Source organism: Sciurus vulgaris, assembly GCF_902686455.1.
Source record: "Sciurus vulgaris genome assembly, chromosome: 3".
Classification (NCBI taxonomy): Eukaryota; Metazoa; Chordata; class Mammalia; order Rodentia; family Sciuridae; genus Sciurus; species Sciurus vulgaris.
The window spans coordinates 64,277,738-64,301,182 of NC_136463.1; the positions used below are offsets into that span (position 1 = coordinate 64,277,738).

General features: G+C 38.0%; 1 protein-coding gene across 2 annotated transcripts in view; it reads right to left on the reverse strand.

Annotated features, from left to right (window-relative positions):
• The window catches only part of VPS53 (VPS53 subunit of GARP complex), a 138,673-nt gene that overhangs the window by 94,891 nt on the left and 20,337 nt on the right, over nt 1–23,445 (reverse strand). For both annotated transcript variants that reach the window (XM_079130805.1, XM_079130804.1), the window contains exons 5-7: nt 11,047–11,133; nt 7,894–8,009; nt 3,644–3,763 (exon numbers count right to left, since the gene is read on the reverse strand). In XM_079130805.1, the coding sequence (XP_078986931.1) occupies nt 3,644–3,763; nt 7,894–8,009; nt 11,047–11,133 (323 nt within the window). The remainder of the gene's footprint in view (nt 1–3,643; nt 3,764–7,893; nt 8,010–11,046; nt 11,134–23,445) is intronic.

Sequence of the window (23,445 nt, forward strand, 5' to 3'; positions counted from 1 at the left end):
TATATAAGACAGCAGCAGGCAAATTTACAGAAAGTAGAATAAGAACTGTGGAAAGGAAGAAATGGGAATTGATGTTTAATAAGTACATAGTCTGGGATGATGAAAAAATTCTATAAATGGATAGTGGCAATGGTTAGACAATAATATAAATGTATTTAATGCCATTGCATTATACTCTTAAAATAGTTAAAATGGTAAATTTTATGTTATATATATTTACCACAATGTTAAAAATTTTAAAAAGTAAAACATCTAAGTATCATAGAAGAAACTGAAAGGACAAAGATCTGCATCTAAAATAGGTAATATACTCAAATAATTTTATAGGCAAGATCTACCCAGATCTGACAGAAGATTATTATCCAGAATATATAATGAATTCCTGCTAATCAGTCAGGTATGGTGGTGCATGCCTACAATCCAAGCTACTTAGGAAGCTGAGGTAAGAGGATCTCAAGTTCGAGAGCAACTTGGGCATCTCAACAAGACCCTATCTCAAAATAAAATGGAGAATATCATGCTAAGCGAAATAAGACAATCCCAAAAAACCAAGGGCCAAATGTTTTCCCTGATAAGTGGATGATGATATATAATGGGGGTGGGGGGTGAGAGAAGAATGGAGGAACTTTAGATTACGTAGAGGGAAATGAGAGGGATGGGTATGAAAAATGGTGGAATGAGACAGACATCATTACCTTATGTACATGTATGATTACATGAATAGTATATGAATCTACATCATGCACAACCATTGAAACAAAAAGATGTACCCCGTTTGGGTACAAAGAATCAAAATACAGTCTAAAAAATAATTCAAAAAAATTTTTAAATTAAATAAAAAAAAAAAAAAAGAGGGGTGAGAATGTGGTCAGTGATTGCTTAGCATGTATGAAGTCCTGGTCAATCCCCAGGACCATAAAAGAAAAAAAAAAAAGGAAGAAGAAAAAGAATGATTCCTGAAAATCAGTACTAAGAATGTGATAAATAATTCAAGAGATAAATGGGCCAAGGACATAAACAGACACTTCACCAAGAAGTGTAAATGACCAGTCATCAAATGGAAAGAATATTAGTCTCACAACTAACCAAGGAAATGAAAAGTAGCAGAATTAGATACCATTTTTCTTTCATCAGATTGATAAAAATGAAAATTGACAGTATCAAATGTTGTTGAAAGTATAGGGAAATAAGCAGTCATGTCCTTACAGATGGTACTATATAAATATAGAGCTTTTTTGGGGGGAAAAATGGGTAGTGTTATCATAATCTTAAATGTATATAACCCTGTGACTCAGAATCTATCCTAAAGAAATACTTGAATATACATGAAAGGAAGTATATTTTAATAGTTAGGAAAAATCTAGTGACATGAAAATAGTTAAATAATCTGTGGAATGTTATAGTCTGGAATTCCATGCACAGAATGAGATAGATCTATACATATTAATGTGGGGGGGGGGAAACTAAAATACACTGTTAGGTTGAAAATGAAAAGCAGGTTTCAGAACAAAGCATGTAGTATAAAGGCATCTACTTAAAAAAAAATCAAGTAAATGAACAAATAAAAATCTGGAGGGCCAGGCATAGTGGCATCTGCCTGTAGTTCTGGAGACTTAGAACATTGAATCAGGACAATCATTTGAGCCCAGGAAGTTGAGGCCATCTGGATCACATAGCGAGACTGTCTCAGAAAAAGAAAAAAAAAAAAGCCAGATGCAGTGGCGCACGCCTGTAATCCCAGCAGCTTGGGAGGCTGAGGCAGGAGGATCGAGAGTTCAAAGCCAGCCTCAGCAAAGGAGAGGCACTAAGCAACTCAGTGAGACCCTGTCTCTAAATAAAATACAAAATAGGGCTGGGGATGTGGCTCAGTGGGTAGAGGGCTTGCTTCACATGCACAAGGCCCTGGGTTCAATCCCTAGTACTACAAAAAGCAGGGGCTGAATCAAACAACATTACCCTGTGTAAATTTATGATTACACAAATGGTATGCCTTTACGCCATGTACAAACAGAGAAACAACAAGTATCCCATTTGTTTACAATTAAAAAAAAAAAAGCAGGGGTGTCTGAGAATGTAGCTCAGTGATAGAGCACCCCTGGGTTCAGTCCCCAATATAAAAAAATAAAAATTAAAAAATAATCCCAGAGGGATATGCATTACATTCACAATATTCATTATCTATAGGAAGAGTAATTGGGATTTGAGGTACAGTTAAAGGAAGTTTAAATCTCATCTGTATATTTGACTTTTTTAAAATGAAAGAGAATGTACATATGAATTACTTGTATAATTAAACATAAAAAAATTTAGGAAAAAGGAAGTCTGGCCAGGAACAGTGACACATGCCTATAATCTGAGAATCTCCGTATGCTGACGTAGGAAGATTGCAAATTTGAGGCTAGCCTCAGCAACTTAGAAAGAACCTGTCTCAAAATAAAAAAATAAAAATAGCTGGGGATGTAGCTCAATGGTAGAACACCCCTGGTTCAATCACCAATATTAAAAAAAGAAAAAAAAGTCTGCTGCAGTCAGGACTTACTAAGAAAGATAGCTGAACATGATGATTGCTGCTAAGGAATGCCCCTTCATTTCTTCTTTGCTGCAAGGAAGGTTAGGATTTGTCAATCACCATCATCTTTTCCTTCTTAGTGTTTCTCCAATAGAAAAGGCAATGAATTAGCCACCCTCCTTTAGAATTCTCATCTTTCTTTGCTATAAGCATCTGCCCTTCTTTTTGTTGGATCTGTATCAGTTGAGATTAAAACTCAACAGTGGTAGGAATGAAAGAATAAAGTCAGAGAGAAAGTCATAATTTTGTCACATCTGAAGTTCTAGTGGCATATTTTTTAAAGATCGTCACAGCAGGGCTGGGGAGTAGAGCATTTACCAGGCATAAGTGAGGCCATGGGTTTGATCCCAAGCAATAACAACAACAAAAAAGGGTTGCCCAGTCATACATCCCATCCTACATGCTCTTTTACCAACATGACTGCAACACTTCTCCCATCCCAGGGGTAGGGGAAGAATTCTTTCCTCTTGAATCTTGAGAGCATTATGACTATAGCAGAAGTGATGCTATGTGGCTTCCAAGGCTAAGTTCTTTTGCAATGCCCATTCTTGGAATCCAGACACTTTACCTGAGGAAGCCCAAGCAGCCCATAGAGGACAGCAGGGATCCCAGTCCACTTCCCAGGTGAGCTCCCAGCTAACAGTGAGCATCAATGTACCAGCTATGGTTCCTTCAAATCCCTCTTATGCTGCCTCAGTTGATACTGCATGGAGCACAGAGTCCTCATTGAGCCAGGCCAAGTTGCATGAGCAAAATAACTGTTTCAAGACAACAAGTTTTGTGATTTTTTTTGATGATTTGTTACAAGAAAATAACTGGGACAGTTTCCTTCACAAATTATAGACAATTAAGAATTTTGCATATATACAACAGCAACTATCTGACATAGGTAGCTCAGAAGACACTGTAAGAGGTGTTATGAGGGATCCCAGCATCACATAGATTTAGACTAGATAACATCTGAGGTTACTTCATACAATTAGATTCAACCAGGAGCATGCAGAGCTCAATGCTTAAGCACTTCCTACACCATCTTTTCTCAAACAAGGACTGTTTTCTTCAGTGACATTTTACCTTTCAGAAAGCTGCCGTATCTGTGGAATTCCCATATACTTGTGGAAGTGTTCCAGGACATTCATTACACCCTGAAGGAGATTAGCAACTTCTCCATACTGCCTGCGCCTGGTCATGGCTCTGCAAAGAAATAAGAAGTTGAAAACTCTTTTAAAAAAACAACAAAAAACCATTAAGGACACAAGATACAGATATGGACCAACTTGCTCTAGCTCTAAAATACACATTAACTCAATTTAATAAACATTTTCCAAATGCTAGATATGTATGGTGCTGTGTTCTAGGTGAGAAAAAAATAAGACCTGACCCAAATCCTCAAGGTGACATCATTTGATAAGGGAGAGAGTCAAATACCCATGAAACTAATTGCTAGATTAAATAGAAATGCAAGTCACATGCTACAGGTGGTACAAAAATGTGGGAGTGATGGATTCTCACTGCGTGGTGGGAGGAGAATCTTGGCAGGCTTCAATCTGGATTTGCATTGAGTATTATAGGAGAACAGAGAACAGAGGTAGAGATGTTACTGTCTGAGGATTGTAGTATATGGACAAACCAAACTATCTTTTCAGGATACACATTTACATACATTTAACATTTACATGTTAAATCTGTAGGTTTTAAGCCAATATAAGCAACTCTGTGTTGGAGATGTCTACTTCCCTACTGCTATGGTTAATGAAGCTTAAATAAAAGATGCAGATAAAAATCAACAGTAAGGCACAAGGAAGTACAAACTATTAGATCTAAATTTTTCATTAGGGTTGGGCTTTTACACTAAGTGTATAATTTATGATTTCCCTTCAGAGGCATTTGAAAAGACAGGCTCAAATTCAAGTCGAGGTGCTATGTTGCCACTGCTGGACATTTGAGGGAAGGAATATCACAGACTGTTCCTTCAGTCACGTTGACTTGTTCCCTGGTTGATCATTCCTTGCACGAGAATAGACCAGGGACTCCCAGAAGCCCAGGTAACACCCAGGAGTGCTCTGAAGGACTCTGCTCTCTCCTCCTCTTTCCTTCCATGCATTCCTTTATTCCCACCATCCCAAGATTTTGGATAACATTTCTGTGAAGAGGCTCTTTCTCTCTCCTTTGTGAAATTACACTGAGGCTGGGACAGGGGGAATTCTCAGCCTGATACAGATCATAGAAGTAAACTGAAATGAGGGATGCAAGGTTGGTTCAACATCAGAAAATCAATAAACGTAATTCACCATATTAATAGACTTAAAGTCAAGAATCACATGATTATTTCAATAGATGCAGAAAAAGCATTTGATAAAATACAGCACCCCTTCATGCTCAAAACACTAGAAAAAATAGGGATAGTGGGAACATTCCTTAACATTGTAAAGGCCATTTATGCTAAGCCCATGGCTAATATCATTCTAAATGGTGAAAAACTGAAAGCATTCCCCCTAAAAACTGGAACAAGGCAGGGATGCCCTCTTTCACCACTTCTATTCAACATCGTTCTTGAGACTCTGGCCAGAGCAATTAGACAAACCAAAGAAATTAAAGGGATACGAATTGGAAAAGAAGAACTCAAACTATCCCTGTTCGCTGATGACATGATTATATATTTAGAGGAACCTGGAAATTCCACCAGAAAACTCTTAGAACTCATAAGTGAATTCAGTAAAGTAGCAGGTTACAAGATCAATGCCCATAAATCCAACGCATTTTTATACATAAGTGATGAATCTTCAGAAAGAGAAATTAGGAAAACTACCCCATTCACAATAGCCTCGAAAAAAATAAAATACTTGGGAATCAATCTCACAAAAGAGGTGAAAGACCTCTACAATGAGAACTATACAACACTAAAGAAAGAAATTAAAGAACACCTTAGAAGATGGAAAGATCTTCCATGTTCTTGGATAGGAAGAATTAATATTGTCAAAATGGCCATACTACCTAAAGTGCTATACAAATTCAATGCAATTCCAATTAAAATCCCAATGATGTACCTTACAGAAATAGAGCAAGCAATTATGAAATTCATCTGGAAGAATAAGAAACCCAGAATAGCTAAAGCAATCCTTAGCAGGAAGAGTGAAACAGGGGGTATTGCAATACCAGATCTTCAACTCTACTACAAAGCAATAGTAACAAAAACGGCATGGTATTGGTACCAAAATAGAAAGGTAGATCAATGGTACAGAATAGAGAACATGGACACAAACCCAAATAAATACAATTTTCTCATACTAGACAAAGGTGCCAAAAATATGCAATGGAGAAAAGATAGCCTCTTCAACAAATGGTGCTGGGAGAATTGGAAATCCATATGCAACAGAATGAAACTAAACCCATATCTCTCACCATGCACGATACTAAACTCAAAATGGATTAAGGACCTCGGAATCAGACCAGAGACCCTGCAGATTATAGAAGAAAAAGTAGGTCCAAATCTTCACCTTGTTGGTCTAGGATCAGACTTCCTTAACAGGACTCCCATAGCACAAGAAATAAAAGCTAGAATAAATAACTGGGATAGATTCAAACTAAAAAGCTTTCTCTCAGCAAAGGAAACTATCAGCAATGCGAAGAAAGAGCCTACAGAGTGGGAGAATATCTTTGCCAATCATACTTCAGATAGAGCACTAATCTCCAGAATCTATAAAGAACTCAAAAAACTCTACTCCAAGAATTCAAATAATCCAGTCGACAAATGGGCTAAGGAAGACACTTCACAGAAGAAGATCTACAAGCAATCAACAAACATATGGAAAAATGTTCAACATCTCTAGTAATAAGAGAAATGCAAATCAAAACCACCCTAAGATTCCATCTCACCCCAATTAGAATGGCGATTATCAAGAATATGAGCAACAACAGGTGTTGGCGAGGATGTGGGGAGAAAGGTACACTCATACATTGCTGGTGGGGCTGCAAATTAGTGCAGCCACTCTGGAAAGCAGTGTGGAGATTCCTTAGAAAACTTGGAATGGACCCTCCATTTGACCCAGCTATCCCACTCCTTGGCCTATACCCAAAGGACTTAAAATCAGCATACTACAGAGATACAGCCACATCAATGTTCATAGCTGCTCAATTCACAATAGCCAGACTGTGGAACCAACCTAGATGCCCTTCAATTGATGAGTGGATAAAGAAACTGTAGTATATATATACAATGGAATATTATTCAGCCATAAAGAATGATAAAATTATGGCATTTGCAGGCAAATGGATGAAATTGGAGAATATCATGCTAAGTGAGATAAGCCAATCTCAAAAAGCCAAAGGACGAATGATATCGCTAATAAGTGGAGGATGACACATAATGGGGGGGAGGGAAGGGTTAGTGTTAGGGTTAGGGAGGGGGGCAAGTATGGAGGAAGGAAGTACTGTATAGAGGGTAAAGAGGGGTGGGAGGGGTGGGGGGAAGGGAAAAAATAACAGAATGAATCAAACAACATTACTCTATGTAAATGTATGATTACACAAATGGTATGCCTTTACGCCATGTACAAACAGAGAAACAACATGTATCCCATTTGTTTACAATAAAAAAAGAAAGAAAAAAAAAAAAAAGAAGTAAACTGAAATGATAGTGAAGGAGATTTTGGATTGTTCCTTTGCAGTAAATAACCAGCTCCTATTTTTAATATTATTTTTAACGTACTTATGTATCATTCCCTCTATAAGCCAAACAGGAAGCTATTGGCTTTGGAAAAATAAAAAAAGTGAGCCCCAGATACTCAGGAGGCTGAAGCAGGAAGATTACTTGAGCCCATGAGTTTAAGACCAACCTGGGCAACACAGTGAGATTCCATTTAAAAAAAAAATAAAAAATAAATAAATAAATAAAAAATAAATAAATAAATAAAATGGGTTGAATGATACATCAAAGATCTGTTCCCAAAGGTCTTGGGTGACAGACAGTGCAACCCAGCCCAAACCAGCAGGAACACTTGCCAAAGCAGAGGCTGTTGGGAGTGATTTTGGACCTGAATCACCTTGTCTGCCATAATGGTATAGCTCTACCTCACATGAATGACCCCTATTCTTGGAATCATTCTCATGTTCTTTCTGGGTCCCCCTCAGATTCACCTGCACCTCACTTTTTTGTAAAATTTTGAACACAAGAAGGTGTAAAGCAGAAAATGGTGACTGAACACAGGGCAGAAAGTAGGGCAGGATGGTAAGCCTTTCCAGATGGGAAAAGAATAAACCTATGAAGCCATTTTCTTTATGTGATGGGTTTCTTGTGGGTCCAAAAGAAAGTCTACATGGCTTACTCGAGGGAATCCACACCACCTGCCAACATGTGCAGGTGGTTTAGCGTCGTGATTGAGGTGGTCAGGTGGCGTTTGGCATGATCTAACTGCTTGATATCACGGGTGATTTCTTTGACCTGAATATTGAAAAACAACAGAAGAGAAAGGAGGAATGTTAAGAAAGTTGTCAACACTTCTGTGAACAGCTCCACAAGAAAATAATGCAAATGAAGCAACAGTCCTGGAGAAATTATACGCATCCTTACAATTCAAAGTCAAAATAATTTCTAATCTGTCCCTTTAAATTTATTTTGTCATTTCTTCAGACTTTATCCAGGGTTATAAAACCCTCAGTGGTAAGAAAGAAATGAATTTTATTTGTGACCCTCAAAAGAATGACCCTTAGAGCTTATAGGGTGCAGGAGCCATGTCCAGCACATCTTCTCTTGCATAAGTTCAAAAAAGTGTGACTTCTGCCACTGCAGTTACTGGGTTCAACACAATATGGAGAGTATTAGTTTTACTGAGATGGTCTTTACTAATGGAATTAGGGTTCATTGTGTGGTCTGCAGGAAAAAAAAAAAAGTCTTTCAGATCTCAAACTGAACTCCTGTACCATGAGCTTAACATGGAACATCGTAAGAGAAGAGGGGCTTCAGGGAGTAAGAAGGCAATCTGGGGAATAAAAGTCTAAGAGTGCAACTCCAGCAGGCCCGAGAGAACGTGAGCCTCCATCTGGAAATGCAAGTGTATGTCAGTCACTGGAAAAGTGGATTCAACAGAAAAGATGGAAAAGTCCTCCAATTTTACCGACACCTAGATGAACTCTTTGACTAAATCAAGGCCATGATGACCAAGAAACTTTCTTAACAGCTATTGATTTCCTAGCTTCTGTGACACCTGAAAGGGAGGATCCTGGACACCAGGCACAAATACTCTAGCCACTGGATACATACACCTTTCTTTTAAATATAAAATCCAGTAATGAGTTAAGTTCATGTGACCTGATTTTTCAAAGTCTTACCACCCCGGATGACCTGCACAGCTCACTCATGCCCATAAACCTATAAGCTTGACCTAAAACTTAGCAGTGAAAAGTCTCTCTCCTGGGTAATTCCCCATTAGTCCTGACTTTTTCCCATAACCTTCAGACCATCCAACTACTTCTATTTCTGTTTGGGGTTGGGGGAGGAAAAGAAGAAGGAAAAAGTTAAGAACTCCCTACCACTTTACTAAATAATTCACCTTGAGATTAAAAAAAAAAAAAGAAGTCAGAAGTGGCATAATAAACTGAAAACAGGAGTTTGGGCCTGTAATCTGATTGCCATTTAAAACAATGAAACCATCATTCTATTTCACACACACACACACACACACACACAATCACTGCTCCTATTTCTGGGTTCCTTAGCTGCAATCCTAACATTAGGGACTTTAACTGCTGTGTTGAAAGCCATGACTCTGTCAGTATCCCTTCTCATTCTCAACACCATTCATCAACCATTAAATCCTGTATATTCTTCCTCTGCCTAATCTCAGGAATCTATCCCTTCCTTTCTCACTGCTCTCACCAGAGCTGGCCAGTCTCTGCATTCCCAGGATCTCCCTTACTCCCATCACATGTCCTGTGCTGCTTTAGACAAACTGAACTACATTTTATTCCCTAAACAAAACTCTCATTGGTAGAGCAAGGGTGCTCAGGTGAAACTTACGTGAGATGATTGTGCAAAACAGATTATCCAGTTAGTTTACCTTGACTGTTATCCATGGGCATCCAAACAGGACATGTTAGGTTTTAGAGTCAGACAGATCTAGGGCTAAATCCCAGCTCTACCACTGATCAACTCTGTGTCCCAGGCCAAGTTTCTTAGTCTTACCAAGTCTAGGTTTTCTACTCTATAAAATGGGTAATCATAAAATAATAATGATAATGAAACCTATTCCATAAGGTGGCGGCGAGAGCTAAGTTAGATTGCTCATAAAAAGGATGTGGCACCATGCTTGGCACCTTAAAAGAACTCAACAGGGGCTAGGATTGTAGTCCAGTGGTAGAGCCTGGCATGTGTGAGGCACTGGGTTCAATCCCCAGCATCACATAAAAAAAAAAAAAAACTAAACAAACAAAATAAAGGTATTGTGTCTATCTACAACTAAAAATATTAAAAAAAAAAAAAAAAAACTCAACAAATATCAGTTCTTTTCTCATTCCTTCCTCTTCTTCCCTTTAGCAAAGCACTGTTCAGGAAAGCAAACTGCTTTAAAATAAAACATCTAATAACTTCAGATGCAGCTTACTTGAATGACATGTCATTGCACTGTCCCTGTCTGGAAGAGGAAGTATAGTCTAGAATAGCAGATTAGAATCATAAAATGATTGATGAGCAAAAAATCTGTATAATAAACTCTAGCAAAAGTCACATCTGACATGTCACCTAATAATCACACTTCAACAGCCCCTGATTAGTGCTGAGTGTAGTTCATCCTTGGGAAAGGACCATAAATCCAAATTCCTAGTACTCTAGTCAGTGCTCTACATATACTTAATTCTCACAACAACGCTGTGACATAGATGCTGTCATTCTTATTTTATGATTGAAGAAACTGAAATTCAGATGCATATTACTTAAAATTTCAATTCAGGAGCTAGTGCATTTCAGTGTCTCCATGGAGTACCAGTAGGTGACTGCTGGATCTCTGGTCAGCAGAATGGCCCTCTGAATACATCTCAAAGGACCACAAATTTGAGGAACAAGAACTTAATCAAAACCACATGTATGGATACTGGGCAGGGTGCAGCTCATCTCCCATATCCAGGACCAGTTTCAGTGTGATACCAAGTTACATATCATGTAGCTTGATTTAGAAATATGTGATATGAACAAATGTTAGAAAAAAGCATCCAAAATGACTAGGAAACTATTTGGGGGGAAGAGAAGAAAACTTTTCCTATTCAAATATAAGACTGCAAACGTAGTACAGAAAGGACAGTGAGTCACCCTTGTCTAGTGGCTCCCCTTGAGTCAGTTCGGAATGCACTCACAGGGACTTGCCTGAGAGATGTGGATGACTGCGGCTGGCAGGAAGTGGGAAAAAAAGCCCATAAATTACCATGACTGGGAGAGAAGCTAACTTCCTCTGTGGATGTAAAAAATTTAGGAAGAAATCTAAACTCACCATTTGCTCCGATTTTTCTGCTTTGTCTTTGATATCTTTGATTTTGCCGAAGAGTTGTTGAATAGCTTTCTGGGCCTCTTCAAGTGCCTAGAGTGAAAGAAATAAGTGAAAAACAAGAAGCAACACAAGACAGCACCAGTCACTACATTATAATCAATTCCAGCCTCAAAAGAAAATTACCATAAAGCCATCTAGATTCACTATACATATGCTGACAATTTTACTGTACCAAAAGAGTAGTGAAATATAGTCTAGCATTTAAATACAGGCAAATATTTGGAACTCTTACCAATCTGCATCATAAAGTTTTAATTCAAAAACTAAGCCATTTTGCTCTATCTTGGTGATTACTATACATGCTTTTGATGACAATTAATAGGACATGTACATCTATGTGTATTTGGTTGTGTGTACACACACACGTGTGAGCATAGTAACCTTCAAAACCTATAAAGAGACAGAGACGGCTCTAAGTTAGGGGTAAGGAAAGCTCTGGATTTGAAAAGTTCCAAGAGACTGTGTCTGTCTTCAAAAAAATCAGCACTGTGTATGGGGGCTTCAGTATTATAGCAAACCTTTAAGACATCTATAGTGTTGCACTTGAAAAACCAATGAAATGAAGTCAGAAAGGTACACTTGAAAAGTGAGCCAAATGTGTCTATGGAAATAAAAACCTTTAAACATGGATGCTGCATATTAAAACTAATGACAACCCACTATCTTTTTTGAGTAGGGACAGCAACAGGAGGGGAGTTGGGAGGGTATTATGCTACACACCTGTTGAACACATGCACTGCTCTGAATCATGACTGAGGGTGACCTACAGCTGAAGTGAGTTCAGCTCTGAGTTCAGCTCAGCAGCTGGAGCCAGCCACATCAGGCAGCATTTCATTCACTCCTTCACTCATCCAATAAGTATATACTAAATATGTCCCATATACCAGAGAAGGGAAGAGAAGGCAAGACAAGAAGGCTGGGGGTTGAGCCCTCAGGCATTAACATTGGAAAGTCAAGAAGAAAAGAAGGGAACACAAATGCAAGTGAAAATTCATGAGAAACATGAAAGAAAAGCAAGGAAAATGATGCTACAGAGGCCAAATGAAAGTATTTAAGGGAGGAAAACAGTGATCATGTCTTACGTTGTGGAAAATTCATGCAAGATTGAGACAGAGAATTGCCACCGAACTCAATAAGGAAGCTGCCTGCTGATGACCCTGATAAGCAGTTGCAGTGCAGTGCAGGAGGAAGTGCAGAGTGACAAGATGGAGCCAGCCATACAGAGCCAGGACCAGCAAATGATGACCCACAGGTCAAATCCAGTCTGCTATTTGTTTTTGTAAATAATGTGGGTTTTTTTGCGGGGGGTGAGGGATGGCCTAATTCATTCATTCAGGTATTATCTATGGCTACTTTTCACCCTAAAATGACAGTGAGGATGGCTGCCACAGAGACCCTACAAGTAACAGAAAAAGTCTTCTGATGCCCGGTATAAACTATTTTTTCAACAAGTTTTTTTTGCTGTGAGAAAACAAGAAAATGGGGTAATAGATGGAGTAAAGGAATTTTTTCTTCAGTACTGGGGACTGAACCCAGGGCTTTGCTCATGCTAGGCAAGTGCTCTAACACTGAGCTACCAGCCCTAAAGGGAGTAATTTTTAAAGATAAGAGATGCTTGTAAATGTCTGTTATAGAAATCAATAAAAAAGAAACTGATTGCAGGAGGAACAATGGAATAATTTCAGAAGGACTTTTTAATAAAGTTCTTGCATTGTCTAAAGTATAAGGATTAGCTGTCTAACAGGGTTATATAATCCTTTAAAGTGTACACCAAGGACATGAATGGCTTTCTAATGTGTCCGATAGGTAAGGCACTCATCCATTCTGATTTAGCCAGGATAATCACAGTGGATGACCACTGGTTCAGTATAATTATTAACAACTCCCTCTCACTGTCAAAAGTGACTCTGGTAATAAGCTATATGGTCACTTTACCTACAGCATCTAGTTGAAGCTATAGCACAGCTGGAATTCCACAAATTTTTGCTGACTGAATAAAAATACTGCCAGGCATGGTGGTATACGCTGTAATCCCAGCTACATAGGAGGCTGAGGCAGGAAGATTGTAAGTTGGAGGCCAGCCTAGTCAACTTAGTGAGACCCTGTTTTGGAATACATTTTTAAAATAACTGGGGGTGTAGTTCAGTGGTAGAGTGCTTGTCTAGCTTGTGCAAAGCCTTAGTTCAATCTTCAGAACCGAAAGAAAAAAAATGAGCCAATCATACAATTGGTAATGCTGAGATTGCTGCTCTGTATGAAGTGGACTGACACCCATCATTCCTCCTAACTTCAGGTGCAATTACAAACACTAGGTCAAAATCACAGCATCACACTTTTTATTTTTTAATAAATTATCTATTTATTTTATAATATAAACAGATAATTTATATTGTCTATTTGGCTAATATAGAGCCTAACTCCCTAGATGCTGCTAGGGGGTCAGTAAATTCTAAATCCACTGAACACTTCTAAAAACTGTTGGGTTATATGAAAAAATACCACAGAAGTCTTGCAGGCAAATGACCACTAGAAAAGATTGATCTTGGGCATGGCTTGCATGAAATTCTGTGATGTTGCAGGTCATGTCATGTTACAGTGAAGTGCTGATGGGATTCTAGCCAAACACCCTAAACACATGACATTCTGCCAGGAAGGCAGAAAGGGCTAAGGTCTATACTTAAATCTCAGTCTGAACAAGGATGCCTTCTTTCCTCAGAGAAAAAGTTCTATCTCTACTCCCCCCCTTATTCTTAATCTGGCATCCTACCATAACTGTCTCCACTGAGAAAAGCACTTTTTTCCTCCAGCAAACAAATAAGACTCACACAATCTTACATTTCATCGTCTTCAAGAAAGATAAATGGTATGCCAGATTTTTTTCAGGCTGGAATACTTTTGCTTTTCATAATAATGTACTAAAGTTGGTGAAATTTAATATAATTCATTTTCCAGAGTCAAAAAGGTTCCTCTGAAGTATTCACTCTATCAAGAAAGTCCATTCTCAATACACACCCTAATATTTGATATCTAACCTCTAATAATCAATAACAGAGAGAAGAGCATTTTGTAATTGGAAGAATCACAAGAACTATAAAAGGATTTTATTTTTAAAAAATACTAAAATACTTTTACTACCTGGGTAATCAAAAAATGTGCTGAAATACTGACTCTGGCATTGTCCCTAGACACGCTTTAAAATAAAATGTAGCTACTTTTCCATTCTAAACTGAATGTAGACTAAAAACAAAACTGATCACCTCAAAATGTCTGCTTTCAATCCACTCTGAGTTTCTCCCTCTACCCGGAGTCTCTGAATTGTGCACAGAAGCATGGCTGCAGACTGCATCTGAGGGTGTTATTAGGCAGCACTTTCTATAGTTGGCCCTCTTTGGTAGCTCAAAAGTCTGTAATCAGGAGGAACAAAGCAACCCACTGAGCTAGCCTCTAAGACTCAACAAAACCTTTTATAGTTCTTGTGATTCTTCCAATTACAAAATGCTCTTCTCTCTGTTATTGATTATTAGAGGTTAGATATCAAATATTAGGATGTGTATTGAGAATGGATTTTCTTGATATAGCGAATACTTCAGAGGGTCCTTTTTGACTCTGGAAAATGAATTATATTAAATTTCACCAACTTTAGTACATTATTATGAAAAGCTGTTTTTTCTGGGTATCATTAAGTGTAACCATTACTCTTAATTTCCCTTGCCTCCTAAAGGAGACTCTGAACAGTCTCCCAAAGCTACACTAGATCATGCTCACAGAAGATAAGCAGTATTGGATCTATACAGGTTCTACTGCTTTCTTCTCCCCTCCCCACTTCTTTTCTTTCTTTCTTTCTTTTTTTTTTAAAGACTTGTTGTTAGCCACCTGTGTAGATAGAGGGGCTCTAAACCAATAGAAATGCTTTAAGAAACAGACATTGCCTCTGGCCTTAAAATGCATCTAATTTTGCAGTTTGCTCTATCAGAGATTATATTGCCTTTATTCTATGAGTCCACAGGCAGTCTTTCAGAGATTTTAAACTGAGATCCTATTTGTCACCACTGTAGGAAGGAGGAAAGGTTGTTCATTTTCAGAAGAACTGGTAGGGCTTTAGGCTGTTTTATGAAAAAACAGATGCTAAATTCAAGGTTACCAGGAAGAAAATTAAAAATTTTCTTTTTTTCTTTTTTCTTTTTTTTTTTTTTTTTTTTTTTTGGTGGTGCTGGGGATTGAACCCAGGGCCTTGTATTTGTGAGGCAAGTACTTTACCAATTTTCAACCACTCTGTTATCATTTCTATTTTCCACCTTTCCATCTACCTACTGGTTCTTTTCTATTTATTGCATGGAAAAACAACACATCATATTAGTTAAAAGCAAGAGCTTTTGAGCCAGCACACTGGGATTTGAGGTTTGGCCTTGCCATTGAATAGTATGATCTCTGTCAAGTCACTAACTCTCTAGAGGGACTGTTGTATAATTTCTAGAACAGAAATAATATTACCTATCTCAAAGACATTTTTTTAGGAAGGAACACAGGGTTAGGAAGTGAACACCTTTAGAATTGTTGGCCCTGTACTATTCCCTTCCCCTGCCAATCTTATCTCATCATGTTCTTATAGAGTCCATTGTCCAAAGGGCAGATGACGTCCAAGCTGTGCCAATCAGAGTTTCCTGTAATATTTCCAAAACTAGAATTGGGAAAGAGGGTTCATCTCTCTGGTGGTGGGAGCCCCCATCTGTGAGACTGAGTTATAAAGCAATAAGGTTCCCCAGGAAGGAGAGGAGACTGGTCTCCAGGGAGAGATGCAGTCCACAAAGAGACATGGACATAGCTGATATAGAGCCCTGCTTCATTCCTGGGCTGCAGCTGCTTAATGAGTTCAGTTGAGACACTCCTCTTCCCACAGCTAGACTGTTCAACTTCCTTCAAATCAAGACACGATTGTTTCCAAAGACATGATTATTGTTTCCAAATAATCCCTCTTTTTGTTTAGGATTTTTATTTATGGTACTGAAGATTTAACCACTGAGACACATCCCCAACCTTTTTTTGTTTTTTATTCTGAGACAGGATCTCACTAAGTTGCTTAGGGCCTTACTGAGTTGCTAAGGCTGGCCTTGAACTCATGATCCTCCTATCTCAGCTTCACAAGTTGCTGGGATTACAGACATGTGCCACTGCACCCAGCTTCTTAGGACATTTAAATTGGCATTTTTTTTTTTTTCTTGCAACCAAGAGAATTCTGAGTACATAAAGCACAATGCTCACAGGATTCACCAAATGGCAGTGATTAATATTATTACCAGATCTCTCATGTAGAATGAAATATTTCATGTGAGACGATCCCTCTAAGATTCAAAAGCTGTTGACCCATCTATTTATAAATGAGCTTTATAAATAAAATGGTAAAGTTCATTCAGAAGAATGGCTCGTAAATCAGAAGGATGGCTTCTTCAAACCATGTTGAAAACCAAAGATGGTCCAGAAAAAGTTTAAATCTTTTGCTCATTCCCCCAATAGAGAATGAATACCTACTAAGTGTACTTGCGCTAGATACCGAAGAACAAGATTGCTACACAGGGGACCTGTTTTTAAAGAAGGTGTAAGGGAACATGTAAAAAATATAAGTAACTATAAGATGAGAATAATACAAAGAGATATAAATTAAGAATCATTCTAAATCCTTTGGTGAGTCAAGAGAATAGTCAAGAGAGCAGAAACACTGATGAGGTCTACCACATCTGATGAGCCCTAAACAGAGGCACTGATGGCATCCAACTGAAAGTACACAACTAGGGCTAAGTAGCCTCTCTTTACAAAGAGTCCCTTCTGATGCTGCTGGCCACCCCAGCATCACTGTGAGCTGTTGCTATAGAAACAGGGCATCTGCAGCTGGAGCAGCAATAGAATCAATGCAGCCTGCTCCCATAATGATGCCAAACAGTAGGAGAGGCTTCAGGATTCTCACAGCCATGGATGGCAGCACATGTAAAACACCATGCTTCCCTGTATCCTAGAACACACCAGGCACCTTCTAGGTCTGGCAGCCCCGGTCAGATGCCACATGGGTGCCTATCAGAGGAGAATCATTGGTGTAAACACTAATTCTTCCATAGCCCATTCAGAAACCCTGGGTATAAAGGGGCTTTATTTAAAGCACAGATTTCTTTCCAAGTTTATGAACCAAAAGAATGTAAGGAGCAAAGGGAGTAATTCTCACCTTATTTGTTAAAATGCTCTGTTCCACATAAGTTACTTTTATTTACGATTTCTGTAAACCACGTCCATCGAAAATGTGAACCAAAAAGCTCATTTTTTATTGTTTTTAGGAGACAAGTCAGAAGTAAAATCACAAGATGAGGTTGGGAGACACATTCAGCCATGCCCAAACAAGACTAAACATTTATATTTTAAAGTTCTGCTTATATCTGTTATCACCCATAGCTAAAACACGCTCACCCTGAAATAGCTGGGAGTGGTGGATGCATTCATGCACAGCTCCCTTGTTGAAGTGTAACCCAGAGGAGTGTGTTTAAAGCAGCAACTCCACATGGCAAAAGAGGAGGAAATATTTAAGCAAAGGCTCGGCTGCTTTTGCTGAATAAAAGGTACAGAAATCCAATATTGGGAAGTGGGGCACATTTAAGGAACAACTTGTCCAAGTTTAACAAAGGACTACTTCCCACAAATAGCTAAGCCTCCCAACTGCCAACACTGAGGTTACTTACTTCATTCTAATTCCCCACATCTTACTATTACTTCTAATTTTAGTCACTTACTCTCATCTATATTATGGGTCTTCATTCAGGAGAAAACACCCTTTTGTGGTGTTATCTGAATATTCCTCAGCTAATTTTTAGAGATACCTTCTGTACCAATGTCCTGTTGGCTATGGGATCCCCTTGAGCTTTTCTCTGCAGGATCTGATCTCTTCCTATTTCACTTATTCTCTTCAGGATCTCAATGGTTCCTGTATTTGTTGAACCACAAGTATGCAATGGACACAATTCTCTTTGCACAGTTCTGCTTCTTTCAGTCTGGTTTCTTCATTATGCTGAGAGAGACCCAGCTAGTAAGGCTAGGGTCACTGCCATTATTTGGATTCCCTTGTGAACCAGTTAATTTTTTAGGTTCTACAGTGAGGAAAAAAGTGGCTCTCAAATCTGCTTATAAATGTTTGTCACTGTTTAAAAAGAGATTTTGATGTGGATAAGTATGCTGCATAGTGGGAGAATCAGAAAACCCGTGATTTGTGATTAATTCACTAAGTGTGACTTTGGACAAGTCACATAACATACTCTCTGGGCCTATTTCTTCATCTACAACATGAGGAGAATAATTGTACATAGCCTAATTCACATCTTTGCAAGTATCAAGTTAAATTACATATGTAACAATATTTGGGAGAATGTAAGGTAAACATTTATACATTAGTATAAATGTAGTATAATAAAACAATTAGTATTATAGTCCAAATAACTCAAAATCTATGTTCTGCAAAAACAACTCAAAATGTATCTTTGCTTACACTGAATCAATCACAAAAAGACATATTAGCCTTAGCCAGGTGCAGTGGCACATGCCTATAATCCCAGAGACTCGGGAAGCTGACATAGGAGGATCACAAGTTTGAGGTCAGCCTCAGCACCTTAATGAGACTCTGTCTCAAAACAAAATTTAAAAGGCTGGGGATGTAGCTCAGTGGTGGAACATCTCTGGGTTCAATTCCCAGTGTGGAAAAACAACTACAAGAAACATATTAGCCTTACAACAGTACATTCTTAATTCTAGAGATCTGGGAAACTCTAAGGTCAACAAATGGTACTGGAACCTGTGCATGAGATACTGATTTAGTTACCAGAATCTCCTAACATTGGAATCTCTAAGTATTCAGTGAAATAAAGAAGAAGTACAGATTTTTTAACTTAAGCAGTACTTGGTCTAAATTATAATGATGTTTTATCACAGGAGTAACTAAGCTATCCTTTCATGTGACTGGGAACAAAGTTCAAGTAGAATGAGACAAGGGTGAGTAATTAGCTCTGATTTGGATTAAACACTACTTAATTCACCTCTTCTTCCACTTTATAAAAGATAATATTGAACCATTAAATTTATTCATCAGTAAAAACATCTGCAGAAGAAATGTCTCCCTTCTAATCATGAGCTGTTATAAAAGTGACACTCATATATTCTGCCTAACATCTATGTTCTAGGTATTATATCTAGAGATGAACTCAGCATCAGTTCACAGTCAACAATACAGCAGGGAAATAGAAATCAGAATCCTGGCATGTGACCCAATACTATGTGGAAGACTGTAAGTTTCTCGTGCACTTTAAAGTTTTAATCGAGATGACTACAAAACACCAAACCAGAACAGACTAAAAAAGCATTATCCTTGGTTTTGCAAAATTAATCTCCTTCCAGAGGAGACCTGGGAGTCCAATTAGAGCAAAGGAAATTTTATAGCTTTATTACAGACTCCTGAAAATAGGGAGTTATTAATGGAAACGCTGACAGAACAACCACAGTACTGAATTCATGCTGTTTAAAATACTATATTTCCATGGATAAAAGAGGGAAGAGGAAAAGGGAGGCCAACCTCTTACATGAAGACAGAGTTTCAAATTCCCATCTACCATTCTAACGTATCTGAATGACTTCTTGTGTCAAGGACTTGAAACCCAGGAAAGTTTTGCCCTGTCAGCAGAAATACTGCAATTTTTCTAATGCACAAACTCCAACTGAGGATGGAATTTTCCTTACAAAATCTCTGACTACCAGCAATCAAAAGCAAGAGTGACCTGGGTAACAGCCAGAGCAGTTACAGTAGTGATGAATGGCATTTTCCTCTTTAGATGTTAAGACTCCAGTTAAAACTTGTGACTGCCATTAACATGGAAACAAGGAGATGGCAAAAATTATGCTTGACCTTCCTTTCCTGGCTCCTAAAGAGTGCCAATTTATATGGAGATGGCTCAAAAGAATAATAAATTTTAGTGTTCCTTCTTGGAACACTATTTTACTAAAACTATTTTCGATAATCCTGTTACAGACAATTGGGACTTACATTTCTAAGGGCAGGAAGGAAACAGTCCAACTGCTGGACTTGCAACTAAATAAAAGAAAAATTCAGAGTAGGTTTATTTGGTGTGGAGACACTATCTCTGTTAATAGGCACCAAACGCTAATGTTAAAGTATAGCTTATCTGAAACACATAGTCTGTATGGATTAAATAAAGACAAAGTAGGAAACAGGCTTATGTTAAGGCATTCTGTGTCTACTCAAAAAGATAAACTTATTAAAGTTCAGAAAAATACAGAAACAATATTTCCAAAGAGATTAAATGTTTTTTCAATTTTTTGTTTCTTTCATTTTTTTTCTTTTGTTGTTGTTTGGCACCAAGGATTGAACTCAGGGGCACTTTACCACTGAGTCACTCCCCAGCTCCCTTTTTAAAATATTTTATTTAGAGACAGGGTCTCACTGAGTTGGTTAAGGCCTAAGTTGCTGAGGTTGGTTTTGAACTCATGATCCTCCTGCCTTAGCCTCCTGAGCCGCTGGGATTATAGGCATGAGCCATAGAAGATTAAATATTAAAATGACTAAAATTTACTACATGATCCAGCAATTCCATATCTAGGTATTCAGTGAAAAGAACTGAAAGCAGGCACTCAAATGCATTTATAACTAATGTTCACAATAGCCGAAAAGTGGAAACTACCCCCGGGCCCATAAATAGATGGAATAACAAAATGCAGTAAATCCAAAAAACATATAATAATTCTGCAGTCATAAAAAGGAATGATGTTATGATACACACTACAACATGGATGAACCTTGAGGCCATAATAAGGGAAGGATGCTAGAAATAAAAGGTCAAATATTGCTGGACTCCATTTATATGAAATACATAGAAGAACTGGCAAATTCATAGGGATAAAAGGTAGGTTAAAGGTTATGGAAGGCTGGGGAAGCTGTTGCTTAATGTTTACAGTTTCTGTCTGGGATGATAAAAATTTCAGAAACAGAAGCAGTGACAATTGCCCAATACTGTGAATGTAATTAATGCCATCAAATAAAGATGGTTAAAATGGTAAATTTATGCTATCTATATTTTATGCAATTTTTAAAAATTTAATAATGTAGTATAACAAGACATTGAATAATATACTTAAAACAGATTCAGATTATACTGTATTGAGTTATATCTCAATAAAACTATTAAAATGTGTTCCCAATTTTGTGCATCCAGGTTAAAAAAAAGTCATATTTAATAAATGAAAAAGAAAAAAATATGCTGTATTTAGCAAATGAAGTTGAATATAACAGTTCTTAGATAAAATAAAAACTATATTCAAATACTATTATAAAAATAACAATTAAAAAAAATCAGTCATCTCCACCCACTGAACCTTGTCACCAGAAGTGGTAGGTAGAGGTACAAATACCACAGGGGTGCACGGCAGGCACACGTAAGCATCCAGCACTTTAGCCCCAAGGTAGTCATAATCAAGGTCCCCATGTTTTAAAATGCAGGAAAATAGGCAAAGTCTTCAGAGATAAGTGTACTCTTTAGTGTTCCTATCTTCAAATAACATAATAAAGTATTAAAAGAAATTCAAAGTGGCACACATCTTAATCCCAAAGACTAAGGAGACTGAGGCAGGGGGATCAGGAGTTCAAAGCCAGCCTCAGCAAAAGTGAGGTACTAAGAATCTCAGTGAGTCCCTGTCTCTAAATAAAATACAAATTAGGGCTGGGAATGTGGCTCAGTGGTCCAGTGCCCCTGAGTTCAATACCCGGAAACCCCCCCCAAAGAAGACATGGAAGAAAGGAGAATATTAAGGTTAAAGGTATAAAGTAATGAATTGAAAGAGGAAAAGAGTAGAGTTGATAAATAAATCTAAGTACGAATCTTTTGAAAAGGCCTAAAGAAATTCTGGCCAGTTTAATCCAAGGGGTGGGGAGGAAATACATTATGAATGCAAAGAAAATATAAGCAGAGATTTAGAAAGGATGACTAAACTTAAACATCTGAGTGAAATTATTTTCAAGAATCTACACTTACTGAAATTGATTCAATAAATGGGAGATGTAAAGAGGGCAGTGTACTGAGGCAATAAGGAGGCTCTAATTAGTGGGAACAAGCAAACTTGGAGGTGCTTGAAAGCAGGGCAATCAGGATGGAAAGGTGAGGAGCTGGTGGAAAAGTTATGGGACTTGACAAATGCCTGGATGCACAAACTTGGGAACGCAGAATTCTACTGGCTTACATCATAACCAGCAGTAGCAGCAGCAGCAGCATTATTACTGCTACTTACTAAGTTTGAGTGAGCTTGACATTGTGCCTGTGTCTAAAGTATCATAACTCTAATTCTCACCACCTTGGAGTAGGTATTATTATCTCCATGGCACATGTGAAGAATCTGAGGCTTTGAGAAGTTAGGTCACTTGTCCAAGGTAACACAGACAGAAAACAGTAGAGCCCAAATTCAAATTGCAAAATTTTTCACTTGACTAGGCTGCCCTCTGATGTTATATTAATAACAATGTTCAATTGCCTCAATCCTTTTAGAATTTAAATAAAATGTTCAGTCCTTCATTGTGTATACAGGGAAGAGAAGATAAGCAGACTCTTTATAGGTTGTCTAAAAATGAGGAATTTTAGAAGACAAGTAGTAAAGAGCTCCAAATGGACAGCGGATGTGTGTCTGCCAAAAAAGCACTATCAAACAAAGTTTACTGCCTAAACATTTTTAAAATGCATTATAGGAATAGATTAAGAAGTTATAATTAATATAAGAAATTGATGGAATGAGACAGACATCATTACCCTATGTACATGTATGATTACACGAATGGTATGAATCTACATCGTATACAACCGTAGAAACGAAATGATGTACCCCATTTGTGTACAATAAATCAAAAAGTAGTCTGTAAAAAATTAAAAGAACAATAAAAAAAAAAGCACTATCAAGGTTCACAGTGCAACAGCAGAATGAAGCATGGTAGTCAGACTGAACCCAGTCACATGACTGTGCTAAACAGAGAGTACAGATTTTAACAGTCCTTGCCTCAACTACAGTCAGTAGTAGCACTCTAGAAGTGGGCAAAACAGAACATTCACTTGGTTTCAATTCGTCAAATAAAGACTTCTGCACCAGACATAAGAAATTTGGCTAGGGAATGGTGGTGAGGCCCAGTAAAAACCAGGGGCACTGTTCCTGCAGGAGGCTGAGATCTGAGCTGACTCCAGGGCTGCCCACCAGACCCAGTGCTCTCTGCACTGCCAGGTCATGACCAGATCTTAGCAATTTCTCAATTTCTGAGGTTTAGTGTTG